The sequence below is a fragment of the Hyperolius riggenbachi genome, chromosome 2 (assembly GCF_040937935.1).
Source record: "Hyperolius riggenbachi isolate aHypRig1 chromosome 2, aHypRig1.pri, whole genome shotgun sequence".
NCBI classification, from domain to species: Eukaryota; Metazoa; Chordata; class Amphibia; order Anura; family Hyperoliidae; genus Hyperolius; species Hyperolius riggenbachi.
The window spans coordinates 450,387,552-450,413,855 of NC_090647.1; the positions used below are offsets into that span (position 1 = coordinate 450,387,552).

At 42.4% G+C, this 26,304-nt stretch overlaps 1 protein-coding gene across 4 annotated transcripts in view; it reads left to right on the top strand.

Annotated features, from left to right (window-relative positions):
* Window positions 1-26,304, top strand: part of TSPOAP1 (TSPO associated protein 1) — a 259,480-nt gene that overhangs the window by 229,185 nt on the left and 3,991 nt on the right. For 3 of the 4 annotated variants that reach the window (XM_068270047.1, XM_068270050.1, XM_068270049.1), the window contains 6 exons: window positions 10,346-10,429; window positions 12,459-12,494; window positions 12,972-13,075; window positions 16,830-16,901; window positions 17,836-17,949; window positions 22,958-23,014. In XM_068270047.1, coding sequence (XP_068126148.1) covers window positions 10,346-10,429; window positions 12,459-12,494; window positions 12,972-13,075; window positions 16,830-16,901; window positions 17,836-17,949; window positions 22,958-22,981 — 434 coding nt within the window. In that variant the 3' untranslated portion in view covers window positions 22,982-23,014. The remainder of the gene's footprint in view (window positions 1-10,345; window positions 10,430-12,458; window positions 12,495-12,971; window positions 13,076-16,829; window positions 16,902-17,835; window positions 17,950-22,957; window positions 23,015-26,304) is intronic. The other variant, XM_068270048.1, reaches the window with a different exon arrangement.

Consider the following 26,304-nt stretch of genomic DNA (forward strand, 5'->3'; position numbering starts at 1 on the left):
GTTCCCTTTAAGTTACTTTTGCCACTATTTGAAAAGGTATTTATGAAAAGGGTTACTAAAGAAGACGCACTGTGAATTACCATGAATAATCTTCATTTGATGCAGTAATTACTTGGATAAAAAGAAACGTCGCTGCACAGTTGAATGTGTGGAATGAATATAGCAAACACGTGCAAACTCACCAGCCAGAAAGCTTGAGTTTGCACATGCAATGAAGAGCCAGTGTTTGGGCTCTTGCTAACAATTCTAGTATGGGACACCATGACAGAGCAGCCAAGATGCTTTTCAAATAGTTTAATGAATTTACGGTAATCCAAGTTTTCTGAATTGGCATCCTTGTAAGGAGAACAGATATTTCACTACTAATATTTCATGTTGTAGCTCTGTGGTATTTTCAAAAAGAATACATACCGGTATACAGTCCAGGACATTCTCTCATTATATTGTAGCTTTAACATTAACTGTACAAATGCTGTTCTCGTATGTGGTTTTTTTTCATCATATGATTGGTACTGCATTCCTGTATAGCATTTCTAAAGGATACATGAGCCAAATAAAAAGAAAATCAGATTGACTTACCTGGGGCTTCCTCTAGCCCCTAGAAGTCTGTGTCCCTGCTTTTCTTTTATTTTGACTCCTGTATCTTTTAAAGTAAATGTGTAAAAAAACACAAATCGGATTCTTGCCTCGGCTTAGGGAAGCCTCTGAATCCTCCAGAGGCTTTCCCATCCTCCTCCACCAGACCGTGCCAGTGCTTAGACCCCTGAAGCTCGCAGGTGTCCGCTGAAGCCTGATCTGGGCAAGACTCCTATGCAATCTGGCAATGGGCCCTTGTCGACAGTCATGCAAAGGGCAAAAGCGCTGGAACAGGCCGGTGGAGGAGGAGATGGGAAGCCTCTGGGTCCCCCAGAGCCCAGTGCATGTTATAGGCTACCTGTCCGCCCTGGCTCCGGGCGCACTCTGTTTTTCATACACGCGAGCCACGTGGTTGCCTAGTAATGTGGCCACGTGAAATCTGACATCATACGTGCGCCCTTACTAGGCAACCACGTGGTGTGCACGTGTATGGAGATTGGAGTGCGCCCGGAGCCAGCAGGGACAGGCGGAGGGGGCGGAGAGGAAATTTATAACATAAACTGGGCACCGGGGGGACACTTAACAGGGGGGACAACGACGGGGGTTTTGTCACATTAGTCAATCGTCCGGAAACTGCACGCCGTTACCACTACGCACCCGAGCAAGCAAATCGGCCCAACATCTTGCACCATGCGCGATCGGCTTATGCAACCAATATCGCCCTGAAATTGGTCGCATTGTCAGTCAGGCATGCACTTGGCTGCACCGATTTTCATTCAATAATATTATACAGGGAGTGCAGAATTATTAGGCAAGTTGTATTTTTGAGGAATAATTTTATTATTGAACAACAACCATGTTCTCAATGAACCCAAAAAACTTATTAATATCAAAGCTGAATATTTTTTAAAGTAGTTTTTAGTTTGTTTTTAGTTTTACCTATTTTAGGGGGATATCTGTGTGTGCAGGTGACTATTACTGTGCATAATTATTAGGCAACTTAACGAAAAACAAATATATACTCATTTCAATTATTTATTTTTACCAGTGAAACCAATATAACATCTCAACATTCACAAATATACATTTCTGACATTCAAAAACAAAACTAAAAACAAATTAGTGGCTAATATAGCCACCTTTCTTTGCAAGGACACTCAAAAGCCTGCCATCCATGGATTCTGTCAGTGTTTTGATCTATTCACCATCAACATTGCGTGCAGCAGCAACCACAGACTCCCAGACACTGTTCAGAGAGGTGTACTGTTTTCCCTCCTTGTAAATCTCACATTTTATGATGGACCACAGGTTCTCAATGGGGTTCAGATCAGGTGAACAAGGAGGCCATGTCATTAGTTTTTCTTCTATTATACCCTTTCTTGCCAGCCACACTGTGGAGTACTTGGACTCGTGTGATGGAGCATTGTCCTGCATGAAAATCATGTTTTTCTTGAAGGATGCAGACTTCTTCCTGTACCACTGCTTGAAGAAGGTGTCTTCCAGAAACTGGCAGTAGGACTGGGAGTGGAGCTTGACTCCATCCTCAACCCGAAAAGGCTCCACAAGCTCATCTTTGATGATACCAGCCCAAACCAGTACTCCACCTCCACCTTGCTGGCGTCTGAGTCGGACTGGAGCTCTCTGCCCTTTACCAATAGAGCCACAGGCCCATCCATCTGGCCCATCAAGACTCACTCTCATTTCATCAGTCCATAAAACCTTAGAAAAATCAGTCTTGAGATATTTCTTGGCCCAGTCTTGACGTTTCAGCTTGTGTGTCTTGTTCAGTGGTGGTCGTCTTTCAGCCTTTCTTACCTTGGCTATGTCTCTGAGTATTGCACACCTTGTGCTTTTGGGCACTCCAGTGATGTTGCAGCTCTGAAATATGGCCAAACTGGTGGCAAGTGGCATCTTGGCAGCTGCACGCTTCACTTTTCTCAATTCATGGGCAGTTATTTTGCGCCTTGGTTTTTCCACACGCTTCTTGCGACCCTGTTGACTATTTTGAATGAAACGCTTGATTGTTCGATGATCACGCTTCAGAAGCTTTGCAATTTTAAGAGTGCTGCATCTCTCTGCAAGATATCTCACTATTTTTGACTTTTCTGAGCCTGTCAAGTCCTTCTTTTGACCAATTTTGCCAAAGGAAAGGAAGTTGCCTAATAATTATGCACACCTGATATAGGGTGTTGATGTCATTAGACCACACCCCTTCTCATTACAGAGATGCACATCACCTAATATGCTTAATTGGTAGTAGGCTTTTCGAGCCTATACAGCTTGGAGTAAGACAACATGCATAAAGAGGATGATGTGGTCAAAATACTCATTTGCCTAATAATTCTGCACTCCCTGTAATAATCGAATCGGATGGTCGATCAGCCGCCAAGTCGGATGATGTATGGCTACCTTTACAGAAAACGAACACAAACCCCTGGGAGCACAGAAATGGTTAGGCCTCGTTCACACTTAGCACGCTTCTGCCCGCTTTTTTTCAGCACATCAATGTTACAGATTGATACACGTTGCTGAAATGTGGACAGAAGCGAGCTAGTGTGAATGAGGCCTTAACCTGTGTTTACATATTAGCCCAGAGAACGGCACACCTTGGCACAGTTCACACAGAGCAGACAGCCTTGATTTACACTTGCTCATTACTTGGAGATAAGGGGGAATTGGACCAGCTAATCTCTCTAAACACTCATTAGAGTGAATTATGTGTTTTCCTTGTCTTCTGTGCAAGTGTTTAGGCCCGCTTTAAGTGAGCAAGGGAATATGCAAATAATCACTATACTCCTGAAAGCCAGACACAAATCCCGAACTGATGGAGTATAGTGAGCCTGTAGCAAAATTATATTTAGCATTGCTTTTTAAAGTGCAACTGAAGTGAGAGGGATATGGAGGCTGCCATATTTATTTGCTTTTAAGCAATACCAGTTGCCTGGCTGTCCTACTGATCCTCTGCCTCTAATACTTAATGAGAATCTGTATTAAAAAAAAAATGCCCCTGGGGGGTACTCACCTTGGGAGGGGGAAGCATGTGCAGTAGAGTGGACCCGACTGGGATCTGCTATTTCTGAGCCGAGAGCCACAACAGCGCCCATGCTGGAGCCGGAGAAGGTAAATATTGCACAGCCTGATTAATTGTCGGCTGTGCATTGCGAGGGCCAGAGCGAGACCACTGTGGGATGGAGGAGGACAGGGGAAACTGCGATAGGATCCCAAGGCTTCCCCTTCCCGAAGGAAGTATCCCCAGGAGCACTTTTTTAGTACAAAGTCTCTTTAAACATAGACCCGGAACAAGCATTCAGCAGATCAAGTGTTTGTTTCTTTTTTAAACAATTCTTATTGGATAGTAAACAAAGAAAAATAAAGTATAATGGCCATTAGTACAATGGCCCAACATATACACAAGTTAATCTCCATTGTATTTTAACTTTTCTGCTATGATGTCAACATGATGGTATGCACATATTGTGATTAACAAAATCAGTACTTGTTTCCAAAAGTCCACATATGGCTCGAGTGTCCTGGTTCCATTTGTTTATAAGGAAACAAATATGGCAGCCTCCATACTCTGCTCACTTCAGTTGCCCTTTAAAGGCGTTTTGGTCTCTTTTAGCCCCTTATACTTGCCTAGTGGTTCTGGGTCACCATGTGCTATCTGGGTTCTATGCAGGACATCTTCATTATGAAAGAGTAATGACTGCAATTGATCATGCCTCATAGTTATACATAAACTGAATTTTGTACAACCAGAATGCACTGTCTCTTTGTTCTATAATAGCTGTGCTAGGCTATTACATTTCAATGAAAATTCTTGTAAAAAAAAAATTGTATATGGTCAAACGCTACAATTGCAACCACAGGACAGGATCAGTAAGTGCAGAAACATAAGAGAGTCAGTGAGGCACAACTATGAAGCAGAGCCTGCATATGTTGGGAGTAAATATTGCAGCCATGGTAAAAATATGTAATCTCTCACTGTATAAAATGTTTGAAGGCAAAAGTTACATAAGCAACTTCTGCATGGTTTAGAGGAACCATTATGAGGCAAACATTTTAAAGAGTAATTTGCAAATTGCAGCACTAATTCTGCTTGCTGTAGAAACTTGGTGACACTGAAGTGAAAATTAACTTGAGATAATAAATTGTATGTGTAGTATGGATGGATAATAGAAACATTAGTAGTAAAGAAAAAGTGTTTTTTTTTTAATTTAGCTTCATTTCTAACATTGCATATTTGCAGTTTAGAAACCACACTCTGTATTTTAAGCTGTAAAACAGAGCATAAATAATGACCCTTTGAACTTTCTTGCAGTAAAACCATATCTCATGCTGTGTCTCACTATTTATTGGCTGTTTAACCTTTTCGGGACCACGTGCATTAGATTCTACGCCGCACTTGTGGCTGTTCTAGCCAGATGCGGCGTAGAATCTACGCCGGCCCGCAATTTCCGCTCCCGACGCGATCGTGTGCACCCGGAGGGGGAGATTAAGCTGTCATTTGACAGCCGACATCTCCCCCGAGTGATCAGCAGCCATCGCATATGGCTGCTGATCACGTGATCACTACGATCGCCGTCCGATCGTAGTGATCAGTTTGACAGCTGCGGCGGCAGGGGGGAAAAGAAGAGGATCCACTTACCTCCCTGCCGTTCCCGCGACGATCGGCACCCGCTCCGGCCGGCATCTCCGCTCCGTCTGACGTCATCAAGCCGCGACCCGGAACTGATCGTCAGATAGAACGGAGATGCCGGCCGGAGAAGAGGGTCCCGTGCGGCTCATCGCTGGAGCCTGGAAGGTAAGTGAAGGCTGCTGGCAGAAGGGGGAGGCACAGGCCACCATGGGGGGACACCAATCTAGCCAGCCACACACGGGATCCGGCCGCCTGACCCCCCCAAACGTGCGCACCCCCCTCCCGCGCAAAATGCCTGGTCCTTAAGGGGGGGTAGGTGGCCGGTCCCGAAAAGGTTAAGCTATTCAGAAAACAGGACCGAGTTGGACCAAGTTGGTCAAATAGCTCAGAGAAGATCTTATGCATAGATAACTCTAGTGTTTTAACTCTTGGGCCTCGATTCATAAACGATTACCGCATGCGTTATCGCCAAAGCGGTAAATTACCGCATAGTATGTTGCCGATAGTGAATTCATAAAATGTTACGCCTGTTTTTACGCATGTTTTACCACGTGCGGTAATGAAAACGTTGTTTGTGTCGGTAAACTGAATGAAGTGAATTCATGAAAAAAAAGGGGGAGTAAGGAAGTGATAAATAACGTGTTGTTACCGCCAACAAAGACCTGGCGAGTTTGCTCTACACAGTAGCATTTTAGGTGACAAATAGAGCCCTTTCAACTATGTTACGGAATTTTTAAGGATACAGAGGAGGAAGGGTGGTTGTAATATCACCCAGGTTTTTAGAAATCGTACAGAGTTAGATAATTTATAAGAATAATTATAATATATAGATATATTACATACAAAATATAATAATTTATATTTTATAAAAAATAAGTCACGTGTCTAAACTGCCCACTTCTACCCAGCGTGCACCTTGTCATTAGGAAGTCAGCGGCAAACTACCGCACTCAGCAAATTATACCGACAGCTTTCCGCACCACACCGTGGCAGTAATTTCCTGCCCTTCTCTGAACTACCGCACTCACTTTTATGAATCAAGGCCTTCCTGTACTGGAAAACATGAGACTATTTTCTTTGCTACTAATGTTCTATTTGTTATCTGTACTACACATACAATCCATTATCTCATAAGTTTATTTTCACTTCAGATTTGCTTTAATGAGACTTTAACCACTTCTGTGCCAGGGGTATTTTTGCTGATCGGTGCTGCGTGGGCTTTCCAGCCCGCAGCACCGATCAGCTAGCAGCCAGGGCAATCAGACTTCCCCCCCCCCTTTTTTTCCCCACTAAGGGGGTGTCCTGCTGGGGGGGTCTGATCGCCGCCGGCTGCTTGCGCTTGCGGGGGGGGGGGCAGGCTCTCTTCAAAGCCCCCTTCCGCAGCGCTTCCTGGCCTCCTTCCCTCCCTCTCCCTCCCCCTGTGAGCATCGCAGGACGGATTTCCGTCCTGCGCCTGATGGGATAGGCTTTAGCCTATCAGATGCCGGCGATCCCCAGCCAATCAGAGGCCGGGGATCGCCGATCTCCTCTACGGTGCTGCTGCGCAGCAGCGCCGTATACATGTAAACACCGGGGAAGATCTTCCCCGTGTGTTTACATTTACCCTGCGAGCCGCCGATCGCGGCTCGCAGGGTAAATGTAAACACACGGGGAAGAGACACCCTCCGTGAACTGACATGGAACGGCCGTTTCCATGCAATCCACTTCAGGATTCAGGGGCGTACTTAAGCGTACGCGGAATCCTGAAGTGGTTAAAACTGTAGGCATTTTACATATTGACCTTTGTCTCATTGAAATTTAATTACAGGGAATTTTTTGTCATCTCATTCTATGTGATGCAGTCAATAAGTTATTCAGAGTCAAATACAGACAATGGTGTACACCAAATATACAGTAAACACTGGCACAAAATACATAATTTGTGATTACAGTGACAAATGACATTTAAAATCTTTTAGGCTAGGCTCACAGTGGGCTTTGCATTGCGTTCCCTGTGGCAGCGGGAATGCAATGGGTCAGGAGAGCCGCGCTGGCGTTGCGTCACAGATAGTGATGCACACACTCAACGCAAAGTATTCTTCACCGTTATTGTTAACGTGCGCATCTCTGGGTAACACACTGCCTGCAATGCAGAAAAAGCCAGGCAATTTGTATTGTTTAAAAGGAAATAAATAGATCAGCTTCCATATTCCTTTTACTTTAGGTGTTCTTTAAAGTGAACTAGAGACGAAGCACCCTCATGTATTTTACCATATATATCAGTGGGAACATTAGAAAAAAACACCTAACCTGCTCTCTGTTTCATTCTTCACTGTTCAGCTTGCTTTCTGTCAGCTCTGATAAAATCCCCGACTGAGCATTCAGTCTGGCTTTGCTATGACGACTCGGCTATAATGATTCCTGAGCACAACCACAAGGGGGCAGGCTTAGGCTTGAAAAGACATAACAGAAGACAGACTCAGCTGTAATGATTCCTGAGCAAAGCCAGACTGAATGCTCAGTCGGGGATTTTATCAGGGCTGATTAGAAGCAAGCTGAACAGTGAAGAATGAAACAGAGCAGGGTAGGTGTTTTTTCTAATGTTCCCACTGATATGTATGGTAAAATACATGAGGGTGCTTCCTCTCTGGTCCACTTTAAGCATGTGATCCTACTGCACATCAATCCAGGTATGCACCAACGCTCAGCTATGGACCAACGCTTCGCTATGCTGCATCACAGTCAGTCATTAAACAAATAGTTTAATGTGCCACCACAACATGAGGATCGACTCGCCCAGAGGAGACCCAGTTTGTAAGGGTCTTTTAAAGCTTGCGGAGTAATTAAGGGACTCCTCTTGCCACATTCAGCTTGTAGCAAAATATTATAACTGTAGTTTTAAGGTCCCAGATTGTGGTACACCTCAAACAAATATTAACTTCACATAGTGTAAATACGTTAAATACAAAAAATATTAAAACCATGGCCACCTTCCTTTTAGTACAAACCCAGGTGGTTCTCCCAGCCATCCTCGTTAATTTGCTTATCTCATGCTTCTGTGTGTGAACCCACCCCATGGAAGCATTACCGTAGATAAGTTTTGCAAGAGAGTGTGTATGGCTGAGAGAGCCATGTGTGGGTTGATGCACCAGCTGGGGATAGCATACTGGGGAGAAGCCCGTCTTCAAATCTTTATGTGCAGAACTGCTTACTTTATGTTAGCGCAATGGATAATTTTCAGGGTTTTTTTTGTTAAAACCTTTTTTCACTACGTGGAGTTAATAATTGTTTGAGGTATACCACAGTCCGGGACCTTAAAGCTTCAGGAATTCATATCTATTGGGACAAGCTGGATGTGGCAGGGGGAAGCCCTTTATTACCCCACAGGCTTAATAAGACCTATGCCATCTGGGTTTTCAGCTGGGTGAGTAGATTCTCAAATGGTGTGGTGGAGGTGGCACGTTACATTGTTGATTTGAAGACTGACAATGGTGCAGCATTCCTGAATTAGTGGATTTGACGCTGTGTTCCCTTTCAGCTGAGCTTTGGTCTGGACCTGGATTGATGTGCAGTTGGCTCATACATTTATGGACTTTTGTGGTGAAAACAGCAGCGCGTCTGGTATTCCTTCCAATAAAAGCCAAAGTTCAACAGCATAGAAATAAAACAGCCACATAGCGGGTAATCTTCCAGCACTAGTACACCCTGTGTCGTTCACACACACTGTGCAGGGAGACCTATCACCACATGCAGGTTGGGGGTCACGTCCCCCCCCCCCTTCCTCACCAAATAGCTGCTTTCAATCAGGCACATCAAAATACACTTTGTTGTCGTAGCTAGGATAAAACATAAAACATCCGCCTCACATGGCATAAAATCTTCTTTTAATATGGGTCAAACCCCATAAAACATATATATATATATATATATATATATATATATATATATATATATATATATGCGTACCAAAGATAAAAAGTTTCAAAGCGTATTTCACATAAACATCAAGGAAGCCTTCCAGGTCTCCCTGCCGTAGCGCTGATAGCCTCCGTCCGGTGTGTTGTTTGCTAAGCGTGCATGTTCCAAGGCTCCGCTCAACGAGTTTCGTCACTGAAGGGGCGTGACTCATGAGGGCGGGAGCGTCTCCCTGCACAGTGTGTGTGAATGACACAGGGTGTACTAGTGCTGGAAGATTACCCGCTATGTGGCTGTTTTCTTTCTAGGCTGTTGAACTTTGGCTTTTATTGGAAGGAATACCAGACGCGCTGCTGTTTTCACCACAACTTCCTGAGGAGAACTAGCTGGTATTACTCTTTGGCAGTGAGCTGCACGATGGACTTTTGTATATTAGGGGTGGTGAGCGCTGTATCATTTTTATAGTTATAGTTATGGACTTTTATCCATTTGTTTAAATTGTGCACTACCTGATATTTGCACGATTGTTGTGAGCAAAGTTAGGGAGGAAGTTTTGAACTTGTCAACTTCCCAAATTACAATGAAGTGTCAACCGCTGCCATACAGGTGTACCTTCAGGACTGAGTTGTCTTGCTCATCTACCTATCTGAAGTTGCCTTCTACTTCAGCAACATAAATGTCACATTTGTTATCTCCATTGGATACATATATATGTGTACTTGTTCTAGTAACGTGTGGGGGACAGGCTACCTTGGCCTATCTCCTCTGTTATCTATATTCTGTTTTTATAATGTGAATAAAGATTCAGTTTATTTAAACATTGGGTTTTGGCTGACTGAACCATTTTGTTATATGTACTGACATCCCAAAGGTTTAATTTGTTTTCTGTTATGTGTGCATAGCTCTACTTGCTCATCATCAGGTAGAGCTATGTGGTGAACCGGGCCTAATTATATGTAGCGGCTCAGTCATTTACTTTGTGTTTTCTTACCGTAAGTCACAGAGTGATTATCACTACCATATATACAATTTTTTATCTTTTTTTTTTTTTTTTTCCATTTTTGTTTAATAACGGACAAATGCTTGTCTTCCAGTGCTATAAATACCCTCATGTTTGTGGCTTACTGCTGTTTATAATGTTGATATGTCTGTAGCCTGTTTGTATTTGTTGCTCCTGCTTACTGTCCACTGCTGTTTTTTCTTTTTGTGCTGCCCTTTTTTGTTTTTCTCTTAAAGAAACCAGCGCTTCCTCTCCTTCTCCTCTTCCTCCTCCTGGCCGCTCCACTATTCCTCCTCCAAAACCCCAGCGCTCCAAAAAAGGTCTGTCCTGCCTTGTGCTGCACAGGGCTTACCATATGCTTTATATTAATGCAAATCTGCGCTTTGCTGCTACCCAAACTTTGTAAAGAGAATAAGCTGCACACTCTGACACCAGGAACATTAGGATTAAAGGTGGCCATCAATGATACAATCTTGATTGTACAATCTTACCACTTCTGTGTAATAGAAGGGACTATCCTTTCAAAATATATTCACTCGGTTTCCTTCCTGTTTCATAGATTTGGTAAGATTAGATGATCAAGATTGTATAAATGATATATTTCCTGTTCTAACAAGTTCTCTAGCACAACGGTTCTGAGCAAGTTAAAGCTGAACTGCAGGCAGACAGGTAAAATATAGGTGTAATACTGTGTATGTGAGCAGTCTTGTCTGCCAACAGATTTGTAATTCTCAACCAAGCAGCACATTACAGTCTGCATAAGCAACTCTGTGTACTAACCTTAGAGGACACCTGAAGTGAGAGGGATATGGAGGCTGCTATATTTATCTCTTTTTAAGTAATACCAGTTGCCTGGCAGTTCTGCAGACACAAAATCTGTGTTAGGCCTCTTGCACACTGCATGCAATTCCGATTTTTTTTTTTTTTTTTTATGTGATCCGATTTTGGTTTCCGATAACAAATAACGGTTTTTAATCGGATTAAAAAATCGGACGTTTAAAAAAATCAGAATCGCATGCAGTGAGCAAGAGGCTTTAATGAGAGAAGTCAGGAGAGAATAGCTAGATTGCTTTCAGCTAATAGGCCACAGTAACGCAGATAACAATACTTAACAATTGTGGTGAGCAGAAAGGCATTTTAGAATGTACAACACATTGAACCAGCCAGGTTCCATTCCTGTCTTCCAAGAAAAGAGGGCTCACACCGCAGTGGCCATAGGCTCACCAGAACTGTACAGTTCAAGACTAGCAAAACATAGTCTGGCCTGATGAGTCTCAGCTTCTGCATAAACACAGATGGTAGAGTCAGACTTCTGACATCAACAGCATGAAACCAACAAGCCAAGCTTCCTTGGGCTGCAGTCCATGCTGATAGTGCTGGATGAGATGTGGTAGAATAGGAGATTTGTAGCATGAATGTGTAGCTGACAAATTTTGTATAAATTGATGCAATCGTCATCATGTACCAGCATATCAAATAAATATTAACATCTTGTGAAATCTGAATTTGTCAGTCGTGTTCCCTTTGCAATATAATGGGGGAAAGTAGTAGCAGAAATGTACAATCATATAGTTAACAGAAAAATATCCCCAAAAGTGGACTTTTACTTTAAACCGTGCACTCTAAAATGCCACCTTAATAGTAGCATAAACATTATGAACTTAGCCGCCCTCCTGTCAATATTTAGTATGCAGCCTACACAGCGGCCAGGTGCTCATCCAAACGCATCCTCCTCCTACTGCGATATCTGTGTTGGATGCACAGAAGTGCATCATTACTCCACCCCCACCCCCCCCCCCCTACATGCAAACTGCTAAAGGTGGCCATACATGGTACAATTTTTTGATTATTTTTTTTTATTAGATAATTTAGTTTGATTATTCCGTTAGATCGAATATAAAGATTTTTCCAGCATGTCCGATCAGATTTTTCTCGAAAAAATGGGATAATTGTTCGAATTTCTTGATCGAAAAAAAAAATATTTTAAACTTTCATTCAATCATTTAGATAGAATAAACTGGAAAATTGAACATTTTTATTGTATCGTGTATGGGCACCATTAGCATACAGATCCAGGTCCAGGAAGTTGTATATGCCCATACACTACAACCACACTGCTGCCTGAAGAGTGATGTTACTAGATGGGTGCCCGGCCACTAGGTAGCCCACATACCGAAGTGTAGCAGATGGGAAATTTTGTGACTGCTATAACAGCAACCTTTCTTTCTTTTTGGGGGAACACTTCTCCTTGGCATGTAATTTCACTTATAACTGTAAGCGCCAGATTTAGCTCAGACTCCCTTTTCAGCATTATAAATGTAGTTATTTTAATTCTGTTTTCTGTTACAGTGAAACTGACCCCTGGAGGAGAAAAAACTGCAACTGGTAAATACTGCAATTATTCATTCCTTAGATCCAAATTTATGCCCAAATGACCTTTACAGAGTGTACGTTATATCCAGTTGTATAAACATTTATTATATCATATTTTATGTACCCTTTGCCCAGTCCCTGAATCTAGTTTTTAGAAAGGATGAACAATTTCCCTTATTTTTAAAAGCGTATCCTTTCTAATGTGACCTTCAAACATCATGGCTGGTAACCATGATGATCATGTGACTCCCCCCACTGTGATTCGCTATAAGACTTGTAGTCAGTCACCCTCCTCTGTGCTCATGGTGGTATCTCCCAGGAATAGAAAACCTTTCTAATCCCGGTTTATTTGTACCCCACACAGGTGTGTGTGTGTGGTTGTAGCTCCAAGTAGGTACTGCAGTCACATATGGGTCTGGTCCTTCAGTAGTAAAAATCTCAATGTCAATGCATGTTAAAGTCTTACCTTTTTGTGATTTATTTTTTTAGATAAACATTTGAAAACGAGTAAATCTGATCCAAGCATCTCCAGGAAAATGGTGGCCATGTTTGACTATAACCCTAGCGAAAGCTCTCCAAACATGGATGTGGAGGTATAATTTATTTTAGTTTCAAAATGAAAATACAGCTGCTGAATATGAAATACACTGAGCAGAATATGCAATACAGAACATAAAATATGGTGTGCAGATGAAAAAGAAAGAGATGCACTGGGTAGCAGAACAATGGATAAGTGGTTAGAACTCTCACCCACTTTACAGTGATAGTCCCTGGTTTAAAATCATATTCCAACTTCCTTTTTTAAAAATGCTAGAACATATATTTGTGTTACGCAAGTAACTGTAAAACAAAAGTTTGCTTTCTTAAAACAGAAAGAATTTGCGATAATTCAGGTTGGTGTGAGCTTGAGATGTCTCCCAGGGCATCACTGCTAAATATATGCAAATTAACCATTGTACCCTTCTAAGGGCAACAATGGTTAATTTGCATATATTCAGCAGTGATGCACTGGGAGACATCTCAAGCTCACTCCAACCTGAATTATCGCAAATTCTTTCTGTTTTAAGAAAGCAAACTTTTTTGTTTTTCTTAACATCTTAGTAAGGGGGCTTTTAGGACCATTGTAGCCCCTCACACACTCCAATGAGTTCTGGGTCACCATGAGCTTGCTGGTTAGTCTGTATCTCGCAAGTAACTGTAATATGAAACATGATCTTCCCGTCTGTTTGCAGTTACAGTAGCTGTGAATGTGTAAAAGGGCCTGTAAGCAGGCAAACATCATGACTGTTTTTTAAAAATCTTCTCCTAAATCAAGGAAATAAGCTGAAATAAAGCTTTTCTCAAAATATCCAAAGAGCAGTTCTAACATAGCTGCCATGGCAAGATCCATATTGGACAAGATTTCTGCTGAAAGGGAACAGAGCATCATTTTTAACTCCCAGGGCAGCTCTATAGCAAATTAAAAATGCATTCGAAAAATGTGGTTTATTATAAAAAAAAACTATTTCATTTTACCTCATCTTTTACATTTAAGGGTTAAAACAGGCAGTATCCTTCTACCTCCTCCATCCCCAAGGACAGAGGAACAACACATGATGGAAGGCAGATAAGTCACCTAATTAGACTTTATTACCCACAAACCAACCCCAAGTCTTCACCACTACTTCAAACAAGAAAAAAAGCAAGCAAACTTTTTTTTTTTTTTTTTTTACATCTTAGTAAGGGGGCTTTTAGGACCATTGTAGTCCTTTACACACTCCAATGAGTTCTGGGTCACCATGAGCTTGCTGGTTAGTCTGTACTTCAAACAGAAAGCCTTAGTCACACTTGAAGAATTTTACACCTAGCCTGGATAATGGCAGTGAAAAGGTAGCAGGGGTGAACTTCTTAAACATTGCAGCCCTTTCAGCTATTTGAAGCCAGGAGCTGCTAAGATCCCTTGAAATCTTGTCTAAACCTGGCCATACACATAAGTTCCAAAACAATTAATTCTTGTCTGAAAGGAGTTGATTCAGAAGGAATCATTACCTACTACATACAGCACATCAACTTTTAATAGATTCCAGCAGGAAGTCTATTAATCGCTTAAACCAGGGTGTCCAACTAGTCAGTGCAGTGTAATTCTATTGGCCACCGATCTACCGCTGCTCTTGTCCCGCCCCCAATCAACCTAGTTTTCCCATCCTGTCGAAACAATATTTTTCGATAGATCTGACATGTATTCGAGTCTGCATGGAATCAAATGGGAAAATCGATGAGTGTTTGAGCACCTTTACATGCAACAATGGAAAGTGGAAGAAAAAGGATACATGATATGATATCAGTTGTTTATGGAGATCTATTGTTAATTGAATAGTTTGTGGTACCTTCTGATTGACAGGTTTGTTTTGAGGGGTACAATTGTCAGCTGACTGAGATATTGAAAGATACACAGTTCAGGATGCTAGAATGAGCTGGATAAGCAATTCAGTGGCTAAAAAGAGGAAGCAAGAGATTTGGTAAATTGACCTGACATTAGAGCAATGTGTGGACCTTTAATGGGGGATACAAGTAGTTAGATTAGGAATTCAGTGGGCTGAATGGGGATAAATGGAAATATGCAGGCAGAAATAAGAGGATAACTGGAAGTCTTGGGAATTGACAGATCCAGCTTATATTATTTTGCCATGAGAAATTCTCTGTGACAGAGAAAATGTGTTTTGTAAATATACTAGTGAAACGTTTTTACAAGCTCATGGTTTTGTCTACTATACCAGTTATTAAAGGGGCACTATGGCGAAAAATTGTAACATTTAAAATATGTGCAAACCTAAACAAATTAGAAGTATGTTTTTTTAAAATGAGCCATACATTACTTTTCTACTATGTAGCTGTCACTTACAGTAGGTAGTAGAAATCTGACAGAAGTGACGGGATTTGGACTAGTCCATCTCTTCATAGGGTATTCTCAGCAAAGCTTTTATTCTTTTATAAAGATATTCACTAAAAAGGATTTAAAAAATGATGCTGTCCAGTTTCCCTGCTTGCGCCACAGTTTTTGGGCAGTTAGACAGAGCAACTGCCATTGACTAAGTGCTTTTGAAAATAAATAAATCAATCCCTGAGAATCCCATATGAAGAGTTGGACTAGTCCAAAACCTGTCGCTTCTGTCAGATTTCTACTACCTACTGTAAGTGACCGCAACATAGGAGAAAAGTAATTTATGGCTCATTTTACTCCTGGAAAAAACGTACTTCTTATTTGTATATGTTTGCACATCTTTTAAATGTTACAGTTTTTCGCCATAGTGCCCTTTAAAGAGGAACTTTAACCAAGTATTAAACTTCATTCCAATCAGTAGTTGATACCCCCTTTCCCACAATAATTATTTACCTTTTTCTCAAATAGATCATAAGGGTGCTCTGTATGGCTGATATTGTGGTGAAACCCCTCCTACAGTGTGATGTCATGACCAAGGTCCTGACAGTTTGCGGTCTGTGAACCTCACTGCATTGTGGGAAATAACTGCTTTTTCCAACTGCTAAGCAGCAATATCTCCCTCTGTGCATATAACTCTCAGTAACAAGCATTCCGTACAGACCACCTGGCAGGACTAAAGATGTTCAGTGATAAATTTCAGAATGTGAATCGAGGAGAGGAAAAATTTTACAAAAAAGATGTCACCACTAGTGATTTCAGAGTGTAAAGCAGGGAGATCTATCTATAAATGATTATTGTCAAATTTTACGATTATCCATTGTTATTTTCACTACAGTTCCTCTTGAAACACAGCCAGCCTAGACATTCAAGACCAAATTACTTCGTTTAAGATTGCACTTGCTATAGAGATGTTTCACTTGCTTTTGATTTGTTTTTCTGGTGCCCCAAATGTTACAGACCCCTTTCATACTGGGATGTTGCGTCGCCCTCCCTAACCACTACCGTGTCGCTGAGCCATTAGTCTCATACACTGACCAAAGTACCCACAGTGCAACAGACTGTGCAGAGGCCAAGCAGACTGCAGTGCGGTAGGAGTAGTACCGCCTGGTACGCAATTGTATTGGAGTCAATGGCACAGCAACAATCAGTTAAATGCGTCATGCATGCGCCAATCGTTCAAAATCCAGGGACTTGATTCCTGTCCAGCGTTGAGCATGTCACGGGGTGGAGTTAAACAACTCACCCTGTCTGTGAATAGGGACATGGAGCGTTGCGAACTTCCTGCGCACCAAGTGTGCCTCAAAAATACTTGAAGTTTATGTCCCATACACATATGACTGTTTTTGTCAAAGCACATATGACTGTCTATACTAGACCCGTGCATCCAGAATAGAGATTAAGCTGTGTCCTTTTGTCTTTTTCAATAGGCAGAGCTAAACTTCACTGCTGGGGACATTATAACTGTGTTTGGACCAATGGATGAAGATGGATTCTATTACGTATGTTGCATTTTGCAAACAATGGTGCTTCAGTCATGTTTTGCACTCTTTTAAATACTTTGCATTTTACTACAATACAATATCAAATGTTTCTATCAATGTGCAGCTGAAATCCTTCCGGTAATATTACTGCTACTAGAGGAGAAGTTGAAATAGGCACAAGCTATACTAGTGTGCCGCTATTTGTGTCCGCAGTTCACACAGCAGCATAGAAGCCCCTTGGGGTGGGGGGGGGGGGGGTATGGGTGAGTCCAGGTTAGTTGCCTGAGGGGGGAGGTGTTAAGATTAGGCACGCACCAGGGGGGAGTGGCGGGGGGGGATGGTGGTTAAGGCGCTCACCATGGGAAAAGTAAATATTATTGAGGTTTTACTATATGAATAACTACTAGTAGTATCCTGCGCCATTTTACACCGCCACCTTTATCAAATGTATGCTGCACCTAGAGAGGCAGCTATTCGTAGTATTGCCAGCTTCTGCACTTTCCCATATTTATGTTGGTGTAAGGCAGCATTTAGAATTCCAGGGAAAATGTATGTGGCATGTCTCCTTTCTTTGTAAAATGATGGGTGATTTATTTGGTAAGTTTGTAGTTTGCTAGACTACCACAGGTCGTTAGGAACACTGGGGCTGATTTACCAAAGCAGGTGCAGAGAAAACCAGAGAAATATGGTGCAGTTACCCAGAACAGGCAATAATGTAGTCCTTACTGTCAGAGGAAATTTGCATTCTGTCCGGTTAACTATAGGAACTGCTTTAGATTTCTTTGCACCTGTACAAATTTGTTGTATGTAATAAATGTCTGTGTGTTTTGGATAGCCTCTGTGCTTAACTTTGACCCTTCCATATATGAAAGATTATGACACAAGTATTCAGCTAGTGAATGTTTCTCTCTTTCATAATTCACCTTATATGTTTCTTCATTCCCACAAACAGGGGGAGCTCAATGGGCGGAGGGGATTCGTCCCATCTAATTATTTAGAAGTTTCTCAGGCTCATACTGAACAAGTGAAGTCACAAGGAGCTATTAGTGAAAGAGGAGAAAAGGAGGTGAGAACATCATTATGTGACATCCTCCTCGATTTATTAGTAGATATTACAGCAATACCTGGCTTACTTGTGAAATGCAATGAAAATGTTTGCCCAAGATGGCCCTGTATTAAGTATTGTGTCTCTTTAGTGGTGCAGAATATCTCCATTTACTTTACTGCAGCCGTCAAAAAGTCTAGATTAAAATCACAAGTTGTGGTGCAATGTGTAGACTGTGGACATCTTGGCCCTCATTTATTGAACATTCCTCCCGAGTTTTCTCCCAAATTTTCTCCCTGGAGGCGTTTCCACGTTTTAATAAAATACCTCTTCAGGCCCCAATAATGATAATAAATATTTAAACAATACCAGTTGCCTGGCAGTCTTGCTGATCTTTTGCTTCTAATACTTTTAGCCATAGACTGAACAAGCATGCAGCAGATCAGGTATTTCTGACAAAGATCTGACAAGATTAGCTGCATGCTTGCTACAGGTGGGCTATTCAGACACTGCTGATGCCAGAACGATCAGCAGGATGCCAGGCTACTGGTATGGTTTAAAAGAAAATAAATATGGCGGTTTCCATATCCCTCTCGCTTCAGGTTCTCTTTAAGTGTGAGATTACTTACAGTATATTTCCTACTTTTCAGTATATCGTTGGACCGATTTATCGCGGGGCTGAAAATGTAGTTTTGTTGATAACCCGAGAAAATAACTTGAGTTAAAACTCAGGAGTCCTGTTCCACCTCTGTGTGGGTAAATTTTTTTATGAAAAATGTGAAGCTTTCTACCTCTTCAATCCTCAAGGGCTTATTCACACCGGGGGCCATATGCAATTCACCTTTTCACCTGAGTTTTCTCCTAGGTGATATACTCAAAACTGGTAAATGAAATGTCTTTAAACCACCAGCAAGCAAACCAATACTCAAAAATATTTTACAGTACTTTTTCACCTACTTTTTGGTACTTTTTCCATTGCAAAGTGCTAAAAAGGTATTTTAAATCGAAGATGAAAAATTATCTCCCAGGAGAAAACTCAGGAGAAAATGTGAATTGTATGTGTGTCAGTCATGATGCTCTGCACATAATGTCATGGTAACATGAAACATCTTAGCGCATTGTTCCCCAACCCTGTCCTCAAGGCCCACCAACAGTGCATGTTTTGCAGAAATCCACAGACATAGTTAATAAGCTCTGATGAGACAGTAGTTTCCCCATCTGTGCATGTTTGTAGTTTTCTACACAACATGTACTGTTGGTAGGCCTTGCGAATAGGATTGGGGAACTCTGTATTAGCGCACGATGTAAATATTTTACTGTTGGGTTCAACCATATTGAGGCCGCATAAGTCCACATTGTAACTCGCAGTAACACGCATTGGAAATGCATGCCCGAAAACATGTTTGTGCATACGTTGTGCAGAGTGAATGAGACCTAAAGGTAGTTATAAGCAACACACAGAAATGTGGTTTCACTTTTTTCCCAAAATCCTGGGCAACTTAATACGCCAAACATAAATACGATTACCCCATCACCAGGTCAGATCTCTCCCTGCACTTTGCGTGTCACAGCCACGTGTCCTCATTTTCCAAGTAAGAAGGCTGAAACGCATTTTGATTTGTATTATGCATTGGCATACATATCCTATGGAAATTCTGGTATACAACGAAACCATATCTCAAGAATCACTGTTCATTTACCAAAGAAAAAAAACAAACCACAAGCACACAATAGTTTCCAGTGGATAGCAACAGAAATTCTTTATTTTGGTTAAGGAAGTGGTTTGCCTTAGTTGGGGCTGAGATTACCGGTAGCAATCTGCAAACATTGCTGTTACTTTATTAACTTTGAACAATCTATCGTGCATTATTGTTGCCTTAGTGCTCTTTCACACCAGAGACCTTTTTCAGCGTTTCAAGCAAAGTCAAAACTTTGCATTGACCAAGGTAAAATGAAAGTCCATAGACTTTCATTTTACCTTTCAAACCCGACGCTGCGTTTTGATGCATTGCGGTACGACGCACCCGGGAGCATTTTATCGTCGGGAATCGGCGGTTTCCCGTCGGGTTAGTTAATTGCTACTGCTGCTACCCAGTGTCGCACCGCTGATTCCCCGACAACACGCCGCAGCCTATTCAACCCGTGCAGGAACCGGCTCCCGCATGGGTTGTCTAATGTGAAAGAGCCCTTAATTAGTTCTTACAGTTACCCAGCATGCCTAAACTGGTTCTGACATGCCTACGACAAGGAGCAGAACTTTAGCATGTATTCACATTCAGCTACAACTGTTGCCGGATGGAAAGTGGGAAGAGCTGTCACACAGAAAACTAGAGATTTGGCTCCTGAAATCTGAAGGTGTTCTTGATGTGACATTCCACTTTTCCTTTTTTTAGATACTATTTTGTCATGTTAAGACCACCAAAGATTGCAAAAAAACAAAATGTGTTATTGTTTGCTACAATAAGAATAGTAAAAAAAAAAAAAGAAAAGACCGCCCAGGCTTGCAGATATACTGTAGAGCAGTGGTTCCCAACCCATGTGCCGCGACACATACATGTGTCGCGGCAGCTTCGGGTATGTGTCGCGGCTCTCTGAGGGGAGCAGCGCAGCGGAGGTAAAGCTGTGGGCAGCGGCGGAGAAGGGGGCCATCTCCCCCCCTTCTCTCACCTTAGGGTGCTTTGCCTTTCTCGCTCTCCCCTCCGATCTGTGTGTGCAGCGGTGTTTGGCAGCGGGCGGGACTTACCTTCCGTGTCGCTCCATGCGCCGGCCGGAAGTTCTGGTGTCGCAGCCGCGGCTCTGGTCTGGATCAGGCCAGAGTAGTGGCAAATCATCCCGCGCCGGCGACGAGACCAGAGGGAGGACACGGAAGGTAAGTTCCGCCCCTCTGCCAGCCACCGCACTTCATTCCGGAGGAGAGAGCGAGGGAGGGAGAGCACCCTGAGGTGCCGCTCTCCTTCCCTCGCTCTCTCCTCCTGGGGGGGGGGGGGGCCTGGCTACAATATACTGGGCACATATACCTCTGGCTACATATACCGGGGACATATACCCCTGACTACATATACCGGGGACATATACACCTGCCTACATATACTGGGGACATATACCCCTGCCTACATATACTGGGGACATATACCCCCTGGCTACATATACTGGGGACATATACCCCTGGCTACATATACTGGGGACATATACCCCTGCCTACATATACTGGGGACATATACCCCTGCCTACATATCAGTATATCAGGGGACATATACCCCTGGCTACATATACTGGGCACATATATCCGTGGCCACATATACTGGGGACATATACCCCCTGACTACATATACCGGGGACATATACACCTGCCTACATATACTGGGGACATATACCCCCTGACTACATATACCGGGGACATATACACCTGCCTACATATACTGGGGACATATACCCCTGACTACATATACTGGGGACATATACTCCTGACTACATATACTGGGGACATATACACCCTGGCTACATATACTGGGGACATATACACCCTGGCTACATATACTGGGGACATATACCCCTGGCTACATATACTGGGCACATATATCCGTGGCTACATATACTGGGCACATATACCTCTGGCTACATATACTGGGCACATATACCTCTGGCTACATATACTGGGCACATATACCCCTGGCTACATATACTGGGCACATATACCCCTGGCTACATATACTGGGCACATATATCCCTGGCTACATATACTGGGGACAACTGGCTTTTTGTCATTATGTGCATTTACTGGTGAAAAGCTGTCTCTTATTATGTGCATTTACTGGTGAAAAGCTGTCTCTTATTATGTGCATTTACTGGGGAAACGCTGTCTCTCATTACGTGCATTTACTGGTGAAAGGCTGTCTGTCATTTCCTGCATTTACTGGTGAAACGCTGTCTCTTATGTGCATTTAGTGGGGGAACGCGGTCTCTCATTACATGCATTTAGTCTACGTGTCACGGAGATCTGAACGTTTGGTTTGATGTGTCACGACTCCAAAAAGGTTGGGAACCACTGCTGTAGAGTGTTTCTGGTGCTGCTGCTAATAAAGCAGATGGGCACATTAGACAGCACTAGTTCAGTTAGATCTTTGTAAACCACATATCGCAGGTCCTTACTGGCTTCTGCTTTGCAGACATGGATAACATTTGCCTTTTATTTACATTACATGCAGTTAGGGCTCGCTTCCACTAGGGGCAATTCAGAGTGATTCCCCATGGCGGCTTCTGATGGGGAGTCTCAGTCTATTAAAGTTAAAAGGCTGCTTTCAAATTCCCATGCAGGGAAAACAAAATGGTGGACAGCATTTTTTCTTGCATTACCCATGCAAATCCCCATTGCCGTGCATGGCACAGCTTGAGAGATTTGGCTGTGTAACTCGTGTCTAATAAAGGCCAATAAAGTTGATTATGATCAGAACAAGTGCTGGTGTGCATCTTTGGGACGCACCCTGGCACAAGTGGAAGTGTGGCTTTAGTATTGTGGGGTATGTTTTATTACAGTTCATAGTAGAGATTGTGTCATAATTAATCATTTTCCTTTAACAGGTCTTTTAGTCTGTAATATGTACTCTATCTAGCCAGAAACGTCATAGAAAATAAGCATTTGTATTTTGACTTTTGTTTCTCTGTTCCTTTTTTTTACCTTTCATCCCAGTAGTGGCTGATACACACCATCCAAATTTCTCAACAAATGGGTTGATCATTTCTGGCATGCTCAATCTGCTTCCAGTCAAGAAGGGGATCGATTTTGTGCAGTACTTGTAAAAATCAATCCCTTTCTTGAATGGAAGCAGATCATACATGCGGGAAATTGTGGATCTGAAGGGGAAATTGCACGGTGTGTATCAGCTATAAGACTATTTTTTTTATCATAAGAAGTATACCGTATTTAGTCTCTTTATTAGTAGTGCAGCAGTGCCTATCTGTATAACTGTGCTCCTTTTAGCATAATTTATATCATGTCTTTGTCTGTACCTTTCATGTTTGGGATCGTCAGAGATTGCGAAGAAGAACCAAGTGATAGATTTAGACAGAGAAAGGGACAGACAGACATGTAAGTGAGCTTTCCTTTCCAAGCCCTAGAAGAACCAGCCTAGATGTTTGCACTCCTTTCCCTCCACCTCCTGTAGATGAAATAGTCACACTGAAAACCTTGTTGTCTTTCCTAATGTCACAATGACTGTTGTAGTCCCACTGCTATTCCATAATGTGTTTAAGCTAAATTTGTTTTATCAAAATTTACTAAATGATGTGTTTGTAAAATAATGTATTATGCAGTACCTCTGGAAAGAAACATGAGACTACCTCCATATAGGTGCTTAGGAGAGAGACAAATTGCTGTTTTGCCCCCTAGCAGTGACTATAAAGGCCCATCTGCATTTGAAAAATGCAGTGTGTTTGAAAACTAATTAGTGTGTTCCTCATGTATGTGTTACTGTTACATTTTGTACCCCCCCCCCCCTCCCAAGTTAACCAGACAATGACTATCTGTGCAGGTTGTCTACATACAGTATGTTCTGTTCTTTTTACTGTCAGATAAAGATTATCCTATTGTATACGGAAAAATAATAATACCAATAATAATGTTTCACCATTTTTATGGTTCAAAGTTCAAAAGCTATTCGTTACATTAAATGCAATGGCTCCCTTTCTTCTCCTGTGTGCATAGGTAGTAGAGTGTGCATGGCCCTGTGACCTCATCTCAAATCACTGGAACCTTCATCTCAAATCACTGAGTCACTGATAAAATCTGAGGGACCTTTTACACTTAAAGGGATACTGTAGGGGGTCGGGGGAAAATGAGCTGAACTTACCCGGGGCTTCTAATGGTCCCCCACAGACATCCTGTGTTGGCACAGCCACTCACCGATGCTCCGGCCCCGCCTCCAGTTCACTTCTGGAATTTCTGACTTTAAAGTCAGAAAACCACTGCGCCTGCACGCCCGTGTCCTCGCTCCCGCTGATGTCACCAGGAGTGTACTGCGCAGACACAGACCATACTGGGCCTGCGCTGTGCGCTCTTGATGACATCAGCGGGATCGAGGACACGGCAACGCAGGCGCAGTGGTTTTCAGACTTTAAAGTCTGAAATTCCAGAAGTGAACCGGAGGCGGGGCCGGAGCATTGGTGAGTGGCTGCGCCAACACAGGATGTCTGCGGGGGACCGTTTGAAGCCACGGGTAAGTTCAACTCATTTTCCCCTGACCCCCCTACAGTATCCCTTTAATGTGTTGGTATACGTTCGTGTGTGTTCCAGAGTTAGCAGATATGTAGTTGGGGGTTGATGAGGTCACAGGGCCCTGCACACTCTACTACCTGTGCACACAGGAGAAGAAAGAGAGCCGCTCCAAGGTACCGCCCATGACGCCGCCCTCTGTTGCTAGGCAACCCAATGGGGAGCGGCAAACATTGAACATCATTGATTACATATACTTAATGTACAGTATATTAAAATCATAAATACATAGTTAAAAACACCTAAATCCAGCTTATTGTTCCATTAAGATAATCGTGAACATCAAAGTCATATATTATTAGCTCCCTCTGGTTACCCCCACCCTCCTTCATACTCCTCCATTAGATATTCCACTAAACTCCATATATCGGACCCAAAATTACCCACAACTGCCCTACAGCCTTTTAAAGTGACAGTGCAGGACTTGTAATCACCCAGATACCACCATACACTGCATATAAGTGTATAATACCCACCCATGTAAATTGCATAAATTATTTAAAGTGCTATAACCCCCTGCTAACAATAAAGTGACAGTACCACCTCTATAATTCTATCTAAGTGACAATGTAACATTAAAGTGACGCCTTTATAGTCCTATTAAAGTGACAGTTCCTACTAAAAGTACATTAATTAATGGCAGAATGTATGTCCTGCACGTGCAAATACCGTACCAATTACATAGTGCCAATTGTGCAAGCCACGGTGACTGTACCACCTCTATGCAAATCTATTAAAGTGACAACACCTAAAGTGACAGTGCCTACTAAAATTGCATTAATCAATGGCAGAATGTACAGTGGGTTGCAAAAGTATTCGGCCCCCTTGAAGTTTTCCACATTTTGTCACATTACTGCCACAAAAATGCATCAATTTTATTGGAATTCCACAAGAAAGACCAATACAAAGTGGTGTACATGTGAGAAGTGGATCGAAAATCATACATGATTCCAAACATTTTTTACAAATAAATAACTGCAAAGTGGGGTGTGCATAATTATTCAGCCCTCTGAGTTAATATTTTGTAGAACCACCTTTTGCTGCAATTACAGCTGCCAGTCTTTTAGGGTATGTCTCTACCAGCTTTGCACATCTAGAGACTGAAATCCTTGCCCATTCTTCTTTGCAAAACAGCTCCAGCTCAGTCAGATTAGATGGACAGCGTTTGTGAACAGCAGTTTTCAGATCTTGCCACAGATTCTCGATTGGATTTAGATCTGGACTTTGACTGGGCCATTCTAACACATAGATATGTTTTGTTTTAAACCATTCCATTATTGCCCTGGCTTTATATTTAGGGTCATTGTCCTGCTGGAAGGTGAACCTCCGCCCCAGTCTCAAGTCTTTTGCAGTCTCCAAGAGGTTTTCTTCCAAGTTTGCCCTGTATTCGGCTCCATCCATCTTCCCATCAACTCTGACCAGCTTCCCTGTCCCAGCTGAAGAGATGCACCCCCGAGCATGATGATGCTGCCACCACCATATTTGACAGTGGGGATGATGTGTTCAGAGTGATGTGCAGTGTTAGTTTTCCGCCACACATAGCATTTTGCATTTTGGCCAAAAAGTTCCATTTTGGTCTCATCTGACCAGAGCACCTTCTTCCACATGGTTGCTGTGTCCCCCACATGGCTTGTGGCAAACTGCAAACGGGACTTCTTATGCTTTCTGTTAAAGAGACTCCGTAACAAAAATTGCATCCTGTTTTTTATCATCCTACAAGTTCCAAAAGCTATTCTAATGTGGTCTGGCTTACTGCAGCACATTCTACTATCACCATCTCTGTAATAAATCAACTTATCTCTCTCTTGTGCCATACTCCTTCCATTTCTGAATGATCGCTTGAACAGTGCTCCGTGGGATGTTCAAGGCTTTGGAAATCTTTTTGTAGCCTAAGCCTGCTTTAAATTTCTCAATAACTTTATCCCTGACCTGTCTTGTGTGTTCTTTGGACTTCACTGTGTTGTTGCTCCCAATAGTCTCTTAGACAACCTCTGAGGCCCTCACAGAGCAGCTGTATTTGTACTGACATTAGATTACACACAGGTGCACTCTATTTAGTCATTAGCACTCATCAGGCAATGTCTATAGGCAACTGACTGCACTCATAT